General features: G+C 50.7%; 1 protein-coding gene and 1 pseudogene across 1 annotated transcript in view; one reads left to right on the top strand and one right to left on the bottom strand.

Annotated features, from left to right (window-relative positions):
- Positions 1–274: 274 nt before the first annotated feature.
- Positions 275–15,687, bottom strand: part of PDIA5 (protein disulfide isomerase family A member 5) — a 93,461-nt gene continuing 78,048 nt past the window's right edge. The window contains exons 14-17 of the mRNA XM_060639769.3: positions 11,888–12,018; positions 7,308–7,378; positions 880–1,014; positions 275–506 (exon numbers count right to left, since the gene is read on the bottom strand). Coding sequence (XP_060495752.3) covers positions 426–506; positions 880–1,014; positions 7,308–7,378; positions 11,888–12,018 — 418 coding nt within the window. The 3' untranslated portion in view covers positions 275–425. The remainder of the gene's footprint in view (positions 507–879; positions 1,015–7,307; positions 7,379–11,887; positions 12,019–15,687) is intronic.
- LOC132684461 (U6 spliceosomal RNA) lies at positions 12,722–12,783 on the top strand (annotated as a pseudogene).

Below are 15,687 nucleotides of genomic sequence, written 5' to 3'. Positions count from 1 at the left end.
AGAAGAGGCTAGTACTTGGTTACCGTCAGCTTCAGCATCCCGTTTTCCCTGATTATCTTAATGCGTTTCCTGTCCGAAGCAGTCATTTCCAACAGGATATTCTGTGGTCTGATCTCTCTGTTCTGTTCTCCAATGGCTGATAGAGGCAGTGCCCTGCGCCACCCTCCTCGTGCCCTGTCCCCGCCCTCAAGAGTCTCTGCCCCGCCTCCCAGAAGAGGACTTCACGAGTACCCACCTGTTACTACAGGCTCCGTGGAAACAACCCACACCACCAAACAATTGGTTTAATTTTATTTCAAAATTGTACAAAATGGCCCATAAGCGGCTATAAAAAATTTTGTCTTCAGAACACGTGGAAATTCAGAAAGAACAACAAAACAGGTATTATTCACAGTGTAATGGAGAAGCTTCCTCTGAGGCAGAAATTACAACTCTTCCTTCTTCTTCCCTAGTCTCTCGTGGTCTCCTTCCCGGAGCGTTCGAATAAAATTGGTAAACCCCAATTCCTATAGGGAATGGGAAGAGAAAGAGAAAAAGGAAACTTTAACCCCTGATGCGGATGTGCACCCTCTCTCCCCCTTCCCTGATGCCCCACGTGCTCACTTCTCTGGACAGAGGAGCGGCCAGTGGAAGCAGCTGGCAATGCGGGGACGGTCTGCTTGGCTACTGGGGAGCCCTTTCCGACACCCCGGAACCTGTCCCTGCTCCGGGAGCTGGACTCTGGGACAACCTCTTGGGGCACTCTTCCAGCCAGGCTCACGGCCCTTGCTTCCCAGCAGGGTGCTAGCGCTGACCTCTGCCCTGCCCTGGAAGCCTCCCTTTGCTGCCCCCCTCGGTGGCTGTTTCCCTGCCCAGGGCAGATGCCTCTCCCCAGCTCACCGTGCGATCGCTGTCATACTTTTCTGCAAATTTCCCGTAGTGGTAGTAGTGGAATGTGGGATAGGCCTTGATGGCCTCTTGGTGACACAGGTCCTGGTTTTTGTCTCTGACGCAGTCAACAGCAGCACAGGCAATCTACAGGCCAAAAGAAAGGGTGGGTCAGCACAGGAGGCCTCCCACGTGAGACCTGGGGCCTGGACCCTCTGCACACAGACAGCACTTCGGGCCTACGTCATGTGCTTTCTTTTTTTCTCCTCAATAGCAGGGATGAGCTGAACCAAACAGCCTCAGCCCAGAGCTCCACTGAGACTGGTGATGCCTGTTTCCAATTCTCAAGGCAGCTGGGTAAGGTTAGGGGCCTCAGCTTGCAGCACCCTCAGACTACCCTTTAAAATCAAGAGTATAATGGCCATAAAGGAAATGATGACTTGAAAGCATCTGTAAACACCACAGGTTTTGTGAGGCTCATTTCTATGAGGCATGGTAGGACTCATTCATTTATCAACTAACACTTCCTGAACATCTGTTTGCGGAGGGAGGATAGTACCAAGGTTAAGAACAAAAGCTTTGAAGTGAAGTTTCCCAAGTGCAAATCTTGGCTTGGTTGCATATTCAGACTTAAGGAAAATTACCTAGCCTCTAGCCTCAATTTCCTCATCTGTAAAATGGGGGTAATAACAACACATAGGTTATCAGGAAATTATGAAGACTGAGTAAGAGAATTCAGGGGAGGTGAATCGGCCACAGGACCTGACACATGGTTAGTGGTCAGTAATGTTAGCTGCTGTCATAGTCGCGCCTACCGGCTCCAGACACAAGCCCTGTCTCCAGTAGGAGCTCAGCGTCCGGTCAGGGAAGTCAGATAAAGGGGCAACTCCGAGGCATGATAGGGGGTGTGACGTGACGGAGGTGGTCCAGGGTGCCAAGGGAACTGGCACAAAGGTGCTCTGCCCTAGTTTGCCATCTGAGCGGCGTCCTGAAGGAGGAGGAGAAAGAAGTTTCGGCCAGGGGAGCACATTCCAGGAACTGGAAGAGTTAGTTCAGCAGGACTACAGCAAACAGGGTTTTTGGTCAGAAGGAGGTTCCCAAATTGGCCACTGGCCTCTTCCTGCCCTTCTAACAAATTCCACATGCTGGGTAGTTTTTCCTAATTATTGCTCTCTCAAAATAAGAGGGTATCAAGCAGGCACGGGAGAACCTTTTTTCTGTTGAGGGTCACAACGCAGAGAAGGGGGGAGAGGGTCGCTTAATGGGAATACACCATACACAAGCATTACAGAAGAAGGGAGGGCAGATTCTGAGGAAAGGCAGCATCTTACCCAAGTGCTGCCATGTGCCAAGCCTGTCCTAGATGCCAGGGGTACAGTGATGACCTTGAAAAAATCTAGTCATCAAGTGACTGCCATCCTTACTGCAGGAAAGCAGTTAACAGACACATAACAAGGGAGATCATTTTAGAGCCCAGGGAATGCTCTCAAGAAATTAAAAGAGGGTGATTCAAGAAAACGATAGCCGGAGGGGCTGCTTTCTGGCCAAGAAGGCCTTTCCGAGGAGATAGCATTTGATCGGAGACCTGAGTCAGGAGGAGGCAGCAGGTGCACGAAGGCCTGAGCAGAGAGCACCCACCCAGAAACCAGCCCATGCCGGGACCAGGGAGAAAAATAAGCGTGCTGCCTCGGAGAACCAGAGCCCATTAAGGCATTCAGACTGAACTCTTACTGTACTTGAAAGAAAGTTAAAATCATTCAATAGCCACAATTCACATGGTTCTATGGCTACGGGTTATTCACATTGGGATGGGGGCCCCCTTTCCAGGCAGAAGAGCCCTGCAGGCCACCAACAGTCACATTTACTGGTCACTGACCTTGTGCCCGAGTGAGCAGGGCCACTGCTCTGCAGGCAGTGGGATTGACAGAGTGAAGTGTGGCCTGCTCCCTCTCTGGTGACCAGCGTGCCACACTTGCCCCTCCCCCGCCTTCACGCTTCCCTCCCACTTCAGCTACATAACGTCTGTATAATAAGACTTCTCAGAGCAGAGTTTGCAAACTTGCTGCGCACAATCCATATCTGGCTTTCAGTCCTGTTCTATTTGGCCCACACAGAATTAAAAAAAAATAAACCTGAATTAGCTGCCAACCTAGAAAAAGAGCCAGAAGATTTTATATAAAAGTTTGGCTCTCCAGCTTCTCTTTAAAAGCCAGATTTGATGGCATTTGCCCTGCATTCCCACAGGCAACACGTGGCTGGAGCAGAGGGCAGCGGTCTCCTTCAGGTGGGTTCCCCCAGCCGTTTGCTGAAGTCTACATGGAGCCTGACTCGCCGGGCTAGCAGGTGGGCCCCTGCAGTCTCCTGAGAACCTCAGCTCACCCTGTAAAACACTTCCTGAATTATTTAGAAACACGAGGCAGGTGCTCCTCTGACTGTCCTCGGCATTCCACTTCTTGGGGCCCGGCCCAGGGGAGCCCTCACACACCAGGCAGCCCTCTGCGTCCGGCCCTCAGTGAGCGGCCGATGCCCCTCTGCTACGCTGACAGAGTGTTTGATGAGTGTTGCTCCAGGCTGCTGCTCTCCCCGCATCTGCTTTAAATTATGAATTTAATTTGTATACATGCCCTGGAGCTGTGGGAAATATAGTGTATGGTTTTATAAATTGACTAAATTAAAAATGTGTACTTATTTTGAATCCCCTCAACTAGCTGCCAGCCACGTACATAGAGTGCTACTTCTGGCTGCAAAGGCTCCTCTACCCTCCATTTCTACAGGAAGAGAGGAGTGAAGTGCGGCTCCTTCTAAAGGAAGTGGCTTAGGGGGAGCCTGGGTGGCTCAGTCTGTTAAGGGTCGACTTCGGCTCAGGTCATGATCTCACAGCTGTGAGTTCGAGCCCCGCATCGGGCTCTGTGCTGACAGCTCAGAGCCTGGAGCCTGCTTCAGATTCTGTGTCTCCCTCTCTCTCTCTGCCCCTCCCCCTCTCATGCTCTGTCCCTCCTCTCTCTCTGTCAAAAATAAACAGACATTAAAAAAAAAAATTAAAGGAAGGGGCTTAGACTCTGGAAAAAAGACAGCAAATATTCCGCTTCTCATCTATCCCCATTTCTCCTGTCTAAATGCCTGCACCCCTTACACCCACTCCAGATTTGCACTGACTGAACTACAGCACTGAATGTACACTATCACTTTGAGATCTGCTCCACGGTACTTGGTATCCTGCTGTGGCCCCTTGGCCAAATACTTGCTAACTGGCACCCATAACGCTTGGCTGCAGGGAACCACTGCGTAAGGCCAGTGATGGACGGGGCTTGAGAACGTGGTCCCCCGTGAGGTCTCCAGGGACTGAACCTAATCACCCATGCACTAATCTGCTCATCAACCCCCCTGCTCTGGCTCCTTCCCCGCCTGCTCCCCGTTCCTCCATCCTTGAGGCTGTAGCCTAACACCATCTCCCAAATAAACCCCCTACACACAAGGGCCAGAACCTGAGTTTGCTTTGGGGAAACATCTGACAATGCCTGTTTATCTGGTTCTGAGATGCCCCTTTCCAGCTGGACAAGTTTGACAGAGTTTTTTAACCTCTGTAAGATCCAATCTCCTCTTCTGTAAAATGGGAGATTAATAATATTTACTTGGTTATGCTATGATGAGGACAACATGACATAATGCTCTCAAGTATCAGTGGAAGAGTTTTCAGAAAATATCAAATATATTATTGCTTCTTCATTCAGTCAACATTTACACAGGCTTCAGGCATCAAGACTGGAGGGAATTCAAGGGCAAATGAAGTCCCTGCCCTCAGGGAGCCTTCCTTTCTGAAGGACAGAGAGCCCTGTAAACACAAGGGACTAAACACACCAGGGCCAGGGTTCCATCAGCTCCTGCTGCCTACGGGCACCTGTCCTAGGATGACCTTCACACCTCCCCAACAGCTGCCTTCAAGGCCAGCCCCACCCCCAGCCCCACACCTTGCCAGCCCAGTGGTCGCCTGACCCCTGCCTGCAATCCACCAGCCTTCCACCTCAGGTCCTTGTCTTCCACGGCCCCCTCCCTACGGTCATCTGTTCCAACATTAGCAGTATGCAGCCTTTTCTCCACCCAGTGTATCAACTGCTAAAGCTCCCCAGTAAGCTCCTGGGAGGGGTGGAGGCTCCCCAGCTAAACTATGAGCTGCCTCATGTGGATTTATTGATTCAGTAAAATAAATCTCTGCAGGAGCTAATATTGACTTTGGCTATGAAAATGGAAGTGAACAACCAACTGCATATTGATTGGGGAAGGAACAGAGACTGGCTTCTGGGTAGAAAAAAATACAATTCCAGCTAAGAGGTGGCAGCATGGGTGTCCGGAAGAACTAGGAGTCAAGAGACTCTGTTCTGGCTGTCAGTGACCAGCCAGGTGTCCCTGGGCAAGAGACATGGTCCTCTCTGGGCCTTGATCCCTCATGAGCAGGAGAGGGCTGGATGGGCCACCACTCCCCAAATACCAGCCAGTAGCCAGTACAAGAGCTCTTAAAAATTATAAATTCCTGGAACTGTCTCTAGACCTCTGATGTGATAGTTCTAGGATGCACCCAGCAATCGTGGCACCAGTAACTTTAGTCCCCCAGGCTGAGAGCAAACACTTCCCTGGGGTTACTGAGAGCCACCTCCAGGAACCCCAGGCCTGCCAACTGCCTGGCAGAGAGGGACAGAGAGAGTAAACATGTTCCTGGAAATGAGCGAGGGTAATCTCTGGCTTAGAATAAGGGAAGCTGGAAGGAGAGAACAGAAGGAATGACACAGAGGAAATGACCCCCAGAAAAGGCCAGTGACATTACTGGCTCAAGTTAAGACAATTAAGCAAGGGCATATCAGTGTCTCAGAGAAGGAGGGGGTCTCCATGGAAATGGCGTCCCTGTGCATCAGCAGATGGGAATGAGGAAGAGGAGGGCTGGCCCTCGGCTACTCACTATGGGCATAGCCAGCCTGGCCCTGCTTGGACTGATGTGATCCCTTCACAGATCCTGGAGCCATGGAGACCCGAGCAGCCGGAGGTCGGGGGGCAGGGAGACCCCACACTTCAGCCACTCTCTTGTCTACCCAGAGTTCTCCGGGTGAGGGGTAAAGGGAGTCAGTGTGGAGTGACTGACAGTCCTGGGCTGGCTCCAGGGAGTAAAGGCATCCCCACACCAACCAACCAACACCCAGATTGTAAGGGAGTCCTGCAGGGATGGACCTCCCCAGGCCCCCAGGAGGAGCTCCTGTGTATGCACTGGCCCTGGGTGGCAGAAGGGGGCAGGTGGGGACAGAGATGAAGACGGGAAGCCCCTTCTTGCCACGCCCCTCTCAATGCAGGCCAAGTGGCAGGCAAAGGAGAAAAGGAGAAGTGAGCCACAGGGGCACAGCCAGACCTTGTGGGTGATGACAGGACATCGTGAGTCCAGGGAAGGGTCCTGGGGTCTGAGTCCTGAGTCTGCCCCCTCCCCACACACGTGCCCCAGCCTGGCTCTCTCTGACCTGCTGGCCCTGTATAGCTCTCACATGTCATCACAGGGCCAACCCCAGGAAATCCAGCCTGCCCTGGCTGCACCTGAGGAACTCACTCAAAAAAATGTAAGGCACCACAGCAGAGATGCGTGTGACTTTGAGTCTGGGTGTGTGTGAGCACGCTTCTGGGGCCTCTTGGGTGAAGAGAGTCCCAGGCTAGGAAGAGTCTTCATGATCGTCTAGAGAAGCACCCCGATCTTAGAGAGAGGAAAATTCAAGGCCTGAAGAGCTGATGTGACTTCTCCGAGTCACACAGTTTAGCAGCAGCCAAAAGCTGCACCAGCCTGAGTTCCAGAGTCTTCTCCTGCCACACACCCTTTGGCCCCAAAGTCACACTTTGCTCTCACCTGGGAGGGACCCACACTGCCCTCACTGCTGGAGCTGCCTGGGGGACGTGCCTGGGGGGGGGTCCCCTCTCCTCCCCTCTAATCCAATCCCGCAGCTCTAGCTTGTTAATTTTATGCTTCATCGGTTGGCAGCTACAGGAGCCTTTCCCTTAGGCAGGATGAGGCTCTGCACACAGCCTTGCTCTCCTCCACCTTGGCTGCCTCCAGTTGACTTTTGTTGAATTTTTTTATTTGTAGTTTCAATTATATAAGTGATGCATGACTACAAATCCTACTGTAAAAAGATTGAAGCACTAAGAAAATATAAACAGATGACCCCTTTACCACCCCCCTCTTCCAATGAAGGGCTGTAACGGTTCAGTGTATCCTTTTTAGCTGACTTTACAGCAAACATTCAGCCTGCTCTATGCTGCCTTTATGAAAAGAATGTCCTGGTTCCCAGGAATTCTCTGATCTCAGCAGAGCCTATTCAGGAAGGGGACCTGAATGGGAAGGGAGGAAGGTGTAGGAAATGGCGGCAGAGCAAAGTCAGAGGCAGGGCAAGAGACAAAGAGGGGTCTCTTACCTTTCGGTCATCTTTAAAGACGTTGGCGGTGGCCGTAAAGTGCGGGATGACCTTCTTACAGTGTGGGCACCCTGCAGGAAAGGAGGACAGAATGTTGCACGTGCAGGGGAGGCTGCAGAGCCAGGTGCTCCTCCTGGAACTGATAGAGAAACCTTTCCAGGAGCTTCCCTCCACCCAACAGACCATGGCGGGGGGGGGGGGGGGGTTCGTCTGACTCCTACCCCTTGCACACCACACTGTCAGGGTCCTGTGTCAACTCTGCCCCTCAAACACTGCCCTGTGTTTCTGCTGTCAGCATGAGGGCTTTGTAGGAGTCTGTGTGCAAATGTCAGGTCCGCTCCTGCCCGGGACCTCCCACCCCACATCCTCCTGCCATACACTGAGTCTAAGAGGCTGAGGGTGGAGGAGATGGTCACTGCAGTCTTGCTCTGCAAGCTCCTTCCACGGAGGGCTGCCTGGGAGCTATGGCACAGAGGGAGCTTTGGGCCTGGAAAAGGAGAATGTGTGCTCAGGACTCTCTGAGTCTGTTACAAAGCCCCCTGCTCTTGCCTTATGGACAATGATAAATCTGTCCATGTCACGACTGAGAAAACGGGACGGAGAAAGGTGGTGGCAGGAGCAACTGTCTGAGCCCCCACTGCTCATGTTTTGCTGCTAACGTCTACATTCCCAGCAAATCCCCACCCCAGACCAAGCAGCCAGACCAGGCCCCAGGGCCTCACGCTATCCTTCTATCCTCTGCTCTACAATCAACCTGAGCCCTGGATCCAGGGAGAGGAGACCCAAGGTCAGGTTAAGAGGAGAATAAGCCACTGGGTTATCAGGGCCTGGGTTCCCGACTATGGAGAGAGGCCTATCACAATGGATGAGGACCCATAACTCCGGAGGCCCAGGGTGTGACAACAGTGCTAGTGTCAGCTGGGGTGACAGACCCCCTTTCTTGGCCCTTCCCTCAGCATGAGCAGATCCAAACCCAAGCCCACCTCTTTCTACCATTCCCCAGACACTGAACACAACTGCCATGAGAACGGAACTGCTTTGAGGGAAGATTTCCTTGACTCTGGTAATTAATTCTGATCAAAGCACAGGTGGGAAAGGCCAAATGCCCTATGGGGAGAGTTGGTGAACAGTCGGGCCGGCCAAGGCGAGGAACAGAAATGGCTTTGCCCATCTGCTTTCTCTCTTTTTAAAATAAGATAATAACGACTGGCATTTCAAAGAGTTTTGTGAAACCAAATTAAAGCTGAGCTACAATTTTAATGTGAATTTAGCGTTGGAGCCAGTTCCTGAGATGGGCAGGATCACCCATATGTCCTGGCTGGTGGAGCTGCCAGCTGGCCCCAGAACAGTGTGGACAATGATGGGGAGGGGCAGGAAAAGGATTTTCCCAACATCCACTGCAGGTGTACAGAAGAGAGCTGGGCTGGATGTGAGTTCTATCAGAACTGAATGCCACAGAGTGCCTAACTTGTGGCAGATACTAACATGATTTTTTAACGGCCTCAATGGCAATTACAAGAACTCTTTACTAATCTGACCCAATGGAGGGAAGAATAGCTCAAATTCATGAAAATTTCACACTATAGAGGAATGATGGTTATAGATTCCAAAACATCTAGAGGGCACAATGTGCTGGTCGACAAGGCTCACCAGAGCAGCATCTTCGCAGCACCTAGCGGTCCCCTGTGAGCGGCACACGGATGCCCACTAATAGCATTAGGCTGGCTGGAAAGAAGTTATCCTCTCCCCCAAACCTGGTATCACTATTAATTTTTCCTTTCTAAGCTCTTTGCTTACTGAATGTATAAAGGTAATTGTCAGCCTAGTGCAAATTCCTATTACCATCAATTTAAAGTATCTAGATCTCAGATTAATCACCTTCCGGTGCATCTAATTTTATCATTATACAAAAGAAAGAGCATGGCAGATGAATAACTGGAGGGGAGGCTGTTTTAAGAAGGGCATGAAGATGTTCCCAAGAGGTGTCAGGTAGACCAGAAGAGGCATGATCTTTTTTTTTTTTTTTTTAATTTTTTTTTTTTAATGTTTATTTATTTTTGAGACAGAGAGAGACAGAGCATGAACAGGAAGGGGCAGAAAGAGAGGGAGACATAGAATCTGAAACGGGCTCCAGGCTCTGAGCTGTCAGCACAGAGCCCGATGCGGGGCTCGAACTCACGGACCGTGAGATCATGACCTGAGCCGAAGTCAGGCGCTTAACCGACTGAGCCACCCAGGCGCCCCGAGGCATGATCTTTTAATCTGGGCTCTTTAAAAAGGCACCACCTATGTGTAGCAAGGAAAGAAACTTCCCAGAGTGGGGAGACAGAAAGAAAGACCAAGGACAGGACAGAAAATTCCAATGCTAAAGACTCAGCACGCTGGCCTAAGAAGGGCAGTCACCATGACCAGACCACTGAGAGCAAAGAGGGGGCTTGGAACAGGAGAAAACAATGAAATAGCCAGAGGAAGATCTCTGTATAAACCGGGAGGAGGTGGGAGGAGGAGGTGGGAGGAGGAGGTGGGAGGAGGAGGTGGGAGGAGGAGGTGGGAGGAGGAGGTGGGAGGTGGGGAACACAGGGAAGAAGTGGGAGGTGGGAGGGGGCAGGAGCTTGAGGACATGGGGGGAGCTGGGAAGTATGAGACATGTCAGGGAGGTGGGAAGTGGGTGGGAGACAGGAGGTGGGAGGTAGATGGGAGGTGGGGGACATGGGGGGAGGTGAGAAGGAGTAGAGATTGGGGAAGGATATGGGGATTGGCTTTTGCTTCTACTTTATACTTACCTTTATCAGGTGTGTGATCTTTCTTAGTTATTAGGTTCTTTATATGTAAATAAGCATAAGGATGTGTCATATACTATATATAAATAAGTATATATTATTTTCATAACTGAAAAATTTTTAAAGATTTGCCTTTGGATAGATCCACCTCCCTGATGAGCATCTCTGGAACAGGGTTCAGGCACAGGAACATGCAGTAGAGAAGGGAAACTCTAGGTGCCAGGCCCTTTGATGGAAGCCGAGTCGTCCAGTGGAGCAGCCCTGAACGGGCTGTTTCGAGTTGTTTCTTGCCAGAGTACATAGACTGTGAAGCCCTTGAGCTGTGGCAGGGACCATGCCTCCTTCTCTTGTATCCTGGGCCCCAGATACCACCCAGCACACAGTGGTTCTATGAGGGAGGTCGTTAGCACCCCAGTGGGGTAGGAGTCCTGACTCCAGAGGTCTGGGGGAAAGAGGGGAGCAATCCCAGGGGAAAGTATGTAGTCTGGACTTTCTAAAGTCCACCCAGGGGTTGGTCAAGGACCTCTGCTTCTGTGGCCAGGGTTTCACTGCTGCTGAGAAAGCTCATACTCTGTGAATTATGTCTATAGCAGAAAGAGCACCAGCCCAGGCTGCAGGGAGGGCTCTGTCGCTTCAGTGCTCCGAAGCCTTGGGTAGGTCACACATCTTCTGGGTCTTAGTCCTGTGCCTGGCATTCTGCCCAGAAGGAAGACAACTTCTTAAAACCCACTCAGCCTTCTAGGCATATGCTAAGGACAGATGAGGACAGACAAAGACAGTGAGAGGCTCTGCAAGGAATGGAGAGAGCCCAAGTCCTGCTCTGACCTGGAGAAGAAAAGGCAAAAACAGAGGGACACTTTGCTGCCTGAGGGCAGGGGTCTGAGGCTGGGAAAGGTGGGCAGGAGGCAAGCCCTCTCAGAAAGTGAGAGGGAGGAGTGACTTTACGGATTACTGACACTTGAAAAGTGGGGCAGGAGGGGAGGCAACAGGAGGGCTGGCTACAAGCAAGCAGGTTTATGACTAGATTGAGTTGCCTGGCTTCTCTGTAGAGCGAAGCTTTATTATCCCCACTCCATTAAGCTGAGCTGTAACCGGGGGGAGAGAGACAAGGGCAACAGAACAGTGGGAAATTCAAGAGCCTTCCCTTTTAAATATCAATTAACTTCAAGATGGAACAACACAAAATCCAAAGGTCACAATCAAACGTGTCACTTCCTCAACTTAAACTTTGATTAAAAGGGGGATAGAGGGGGAAGCTAGCTCAGAAAAATGTGGTGTGCTTTTCCCACAGATTCAAACCCAATGGCATCAAAGCCACGTGGAGGAGGTCAGGGAGGAGGACTGGGCTGGGGTACTCAGGAAGACCAGGAAAGCAGAGGCCAAAAGAGGTCGGCTAAATTCCAGGGTTTGAAGGTGAAGTCAGTGCTCGGTGGGACAGAAGGAGCCAAGGGGTAGGTGGAATTGGCAGGTGGGAGGCAAGCAGCCTAGAAGATTCCAGGGACATGGGGAGACTGAATAATTTTATGGCAGGCCCTGCCACAAACAGAAGCAGAGGGCTTTACGACTGATGTGAGCAAGGCTCCCCAGAAAACAGGGAGAGAGACCCTGACAGAGCTAACAGGAAGAGGCCTTGGATTTGGAAGGACCTCAGCCTGGGATGAAACTGAGGAGCCCTGACACAGCAGGGATGAGCCCAGGGTCCGCCTGTGGCTGCACTGTTCCCTGGTAGAGGGATCTTCTTGGTTCAGTCTGGCCCACCCCTCCACCTTGCACCTTGGCGAGCACCCCCCAGCTACTTACAAGGGGCATAGAACATGACCAGGGTGTGCTTCTTCTTCTTCAGGGTCTCCCGGAAGTTGTCCCCTACCAGATGCAACACGCTGGTCTGCTGCTCTTCCCACGTGGGCTCTGGGGGTGGAGGGGCCTCAGGGCTGCAGGAATGGCAGGGAGGGGAGACGGTCATAAAGGAAGGCCTGTGTAAGGGCATACACTTCCACCCCCACCTGCTCAGAGGAGCACCCAAGAAGAAATCACTTTGCATCCTTTCTAAAATTTAATTTAAAACCTGTGTTCCAATGTGAATAAATCTGTACCATCAACAAAGATATTCTGATTTCCTCTGAGGAGCTTATTAAAAAGCCATTTTGTGATGGTGTGGAAGACCTGAGCTCCTTTTAGGGCAGAGCAGTCTCTCCAGGTGTCAGCCATCATCTTGACACGGGTACAGAAACTCCTTCACCTGGGTTCCCCTCCCTCTCTCTCCCTCCCTCTTCCTACTGCCTCTTCTTGGATCCTGAAGGACCCTCCATTATGCTTTGCACTGGTGGAGAGAGCATGGACCAAGGAGTGAGATGGGTCTGGATCCAGATTGCTTATCACCTGTGTGAACTTAGGTAAATTACCAAACCCCTCTGAGCTTCATTTTCTTTTCTGTTAAGTGAGTACGATAATACCTATTTCCTGGGATCCCTATGAAGAGCAGAGACAGTGTACCTAGGGCACCTAGTCAGGCCAGCAACTAACAGTTGCTAAGAGCCCATGTGCTCTAAGAAATACTAGGCATTCATTGTGTGTTTCTAATTTTTCAGTCTTTTTCTGTCCACTAGTTCCCTCCATTGTGCCTCACAAAAGGACAGATCTCAGCATGGCCCCTGTGCAAGGATGACACACAAATTCATGAAACGTTCCGTATTTTTTCGTGATGAGCACTGGGTGTTATATATAAGTGATGAATCACTAAGTTCTACTCCTAAAGCCAATATTATACTGTATGTTAACCAACTAGAATTTAAATAAAAACTTGAAAAAAAAAAAAAACCCAGAAACAAAAAAGACAGATCTCAGGGTCTTTTAAAAGCCTTTGTTGCCTTGTCCCCCTCTCTACAACCACACTGCTCTGCTCCTTCTCTGAGAAGGGTCTCTGGGGAGTGGTCTGCACCCAGTGCTGCCACATCATCCCCTGCACTCTCTCCTTCACCCATGCACCACTGGTTTCCACCCCTGGCCTCAGCCCTGGCCCCAGCCCCAAACCCAGCTGAGTGCAGCCCTGAGCCAGCCCAGGACCATTCCTCTTTCAAAAGTCCCCTCTATCGAGTGTTCACAGGGTCTCCCTCCTCTTCAGGTTCTATCTGAGGCCCTGCAATTCTCAAAAGATCCCATTCATCCACATGGCTTCCATAATTCCTGTGCCTGAGGAGGACCTGAGCCCAGACCTCTCAACAAGGCTCCCTAATTCCAGGTGTTTTTCAGATACTTCTGCTGGAAGGCCCCACTTGGAGGTCACCCCAATCCTAACAAAACAGAACAGATCACTCTTCCCCCTCCTCCACACCTCCCAAACCAGCTTTCCTCAGCTACCTCTCCATTTTGGTCAATGGCACTGCTGTTCCTGTGACCAAGACTGGCCCCTCCCAGCCACCCTGTCTTCCTCCCTTTTCTTTCTCTAGGTCCCCTGCCCTAACCCTGGCTCATGGCCGACACCTGACCTCCCTGCTCTACCTTATCCCTGAATCCTGCCTCCCCGGGCTGGCCTGCTGGTGGGCCTGTCTCAGTCACTCACAGCACACTTGTGTACAAGCCTGGAAACACCATCGGCCTCACCCAAATTCCTCACCCTGCTCCTGCGTGACAGGCCTCGGTCCTCCATCTCAGAGCTATCTGCTGTTCATGCTCTGCCTGAGAATTCTTTCCGAGTTCCTAAAGGAACTACTATTTGTCTCTGGGCAAGGCCGCCAACCTCTCTGAACCTAAGTTCCTTCATCAAAGAAATAGGAATAAAAACTCTTAACCTCATAGGATCTGAGGATGAAATGGGCAACAGATACAAAAGCAATTGGTAAAGCCTGGGAAGGTATTGCCACTTATGTGGCAATACTGTCAGTTATAGATCCAAATAACAGCTGGCATCAATAATAAAAACAGCTTCCTTTCTCTGAGTATTGCCACACCACACACCGTGCTAAGCACAATAGTCTAATTTAATTCTCTAGATGAGTCTTTGGGAAAGTGTTGTCTCCATTTTACAGATGGGAACAGGCTTAGTGAGGTCAAGTAAATGGCCCAGGGTCACAATCTAAGCACAGGTCTCTTAGACTTCAAAGTCCATGTTTTACCCTCAGTGCTTTTCAGGTGCTCAGCAGCAGAGAGACTGCAAAGAACAGACACAGCTCCTCTGTGCTCACTACCTGCAGCCAGGCCTCTCCTGATTCCCTCAACTCTCCCACCACAAGTGCAAGCACCAAGAAACTGCCTGAACCCCACCCTGTTCAATCCTCCCAGGGTACCAGCTCTGGCACCAGAGGGAGGCTGGAGAGGCAGGTGTGAATGGCAACCTGCTTCTGACGCCAGAAAACCCAGAAGAGGGAGTACCTTGTCCCTTCTGGAAGTGAGCCACCACTCGCCTCTGATCCCTAAGAGGGAGGCCAGGCTATTCTGAGAACCTGCCCCCAGTGATGAGCAGGACAAAGTGGGAGAAGCTGAGACTAGGACCTCGCTAGTGCACCCACCTCTTCCCAGGGGTCTCTCCTGAACCTAGTGGAACCTTCGTTCCCATTCTGTAAGTGGGTATTTCTCAAAACACTATGGCTGTGGGTTCCATTCCCACTTCCTGAATCAAAGCTTCAGGGACAGCAGCCCCAGGATCTGTACTTCAAACAAGCACCTCAATACAATGTGACACATATATACTCCTAAGTTTGAGCACAAATGTCCTAACAAAGTAACTCAATCTAGATGCTGCTATTTTGCTTGGTTCTCATGTCACATTTGACTCTAAAGTCTTGGTTTTCATATGAGAATACACTATGCTTTGTACCAGGGACCTCAGCAAAGGCTGGAATATGTCTTCTTTTACTTTATCTCCCCTGCCTACCCAGTGCTGAAATGAGGAAATATTCCCAAATATTCAAGGGGTGTGTGTGTGTGTGTGTGTGTCTGTGTGTGCGCACGCATCTTGGGGGAAGGGTGTAGATAGGAGAAAGTCTCCTTAACTACGTCCTAACAATTTCTGCCTCTCAAGCAAGGCCTGGGACTTCCTCCATTTCCCAGGGTACCTGTGTAATGGTTCTTCTTCCTCATAGGACAGGGAAATGCTAAGAACTGCAGGTTCCAAAGACCTTGGGTGAGGAGGAGGTCCTTGGGCTAGTAATTATGAGGCTACTCAGGTTCTCTGGACTTGCAGGCTGTTATGGGCTGAGTTGTGACCATACCCACCCCCCAGCCCCCATTTATATGTTGAAGTCCCAGCCTCCAAGCACCTCAGAATGTGACTGTACTTGGAGACAGGGTCTTTAGAGAGACAGTTAAGTTAAAATGAATTCACTGAGATGAGCCCTACCCTAATCTTACTGGTGCCCTTCCAAGAAGAGGAGATTAGGACACAGACACAGAGGGAAGACTGTGTGAAGACGTGGAGAGGAAGAAGACAGTCAAGGAGAGAGGCCTCGGAAGAAACCAGCTCTGCTGACGTCTCATCTTGGACTTCTAGTCTGTGGAACTGCGAGAAAATAAACTTCTGCTGTTAAGCTCCCAAGTCTGTGTTACCTGTTGTGATAAATCAGCAAACTAATACATACACTGAGGGAGCTCTTCACAATCTGTAT

Source organism: Panthera onca, chromosome C2 (genome assembly GCF_046562875.1).
Source record: "Panthera onca isolate mPanOnc1 chromosome C2, mPanOnc1 haplotype 2, whole genome shotgun sequence".
Taxonomy (NCBI): Eukaryota; Metazoa; Chordata; class Mammalia; order Carnivora; family Felidae; genus Panthera; species Panthera onca.
The sequence above is the reverse complement of the archived record's forward strand: the minus strand, read 5'-3'. Positions and strand labels throughout refer to the sequence as shown.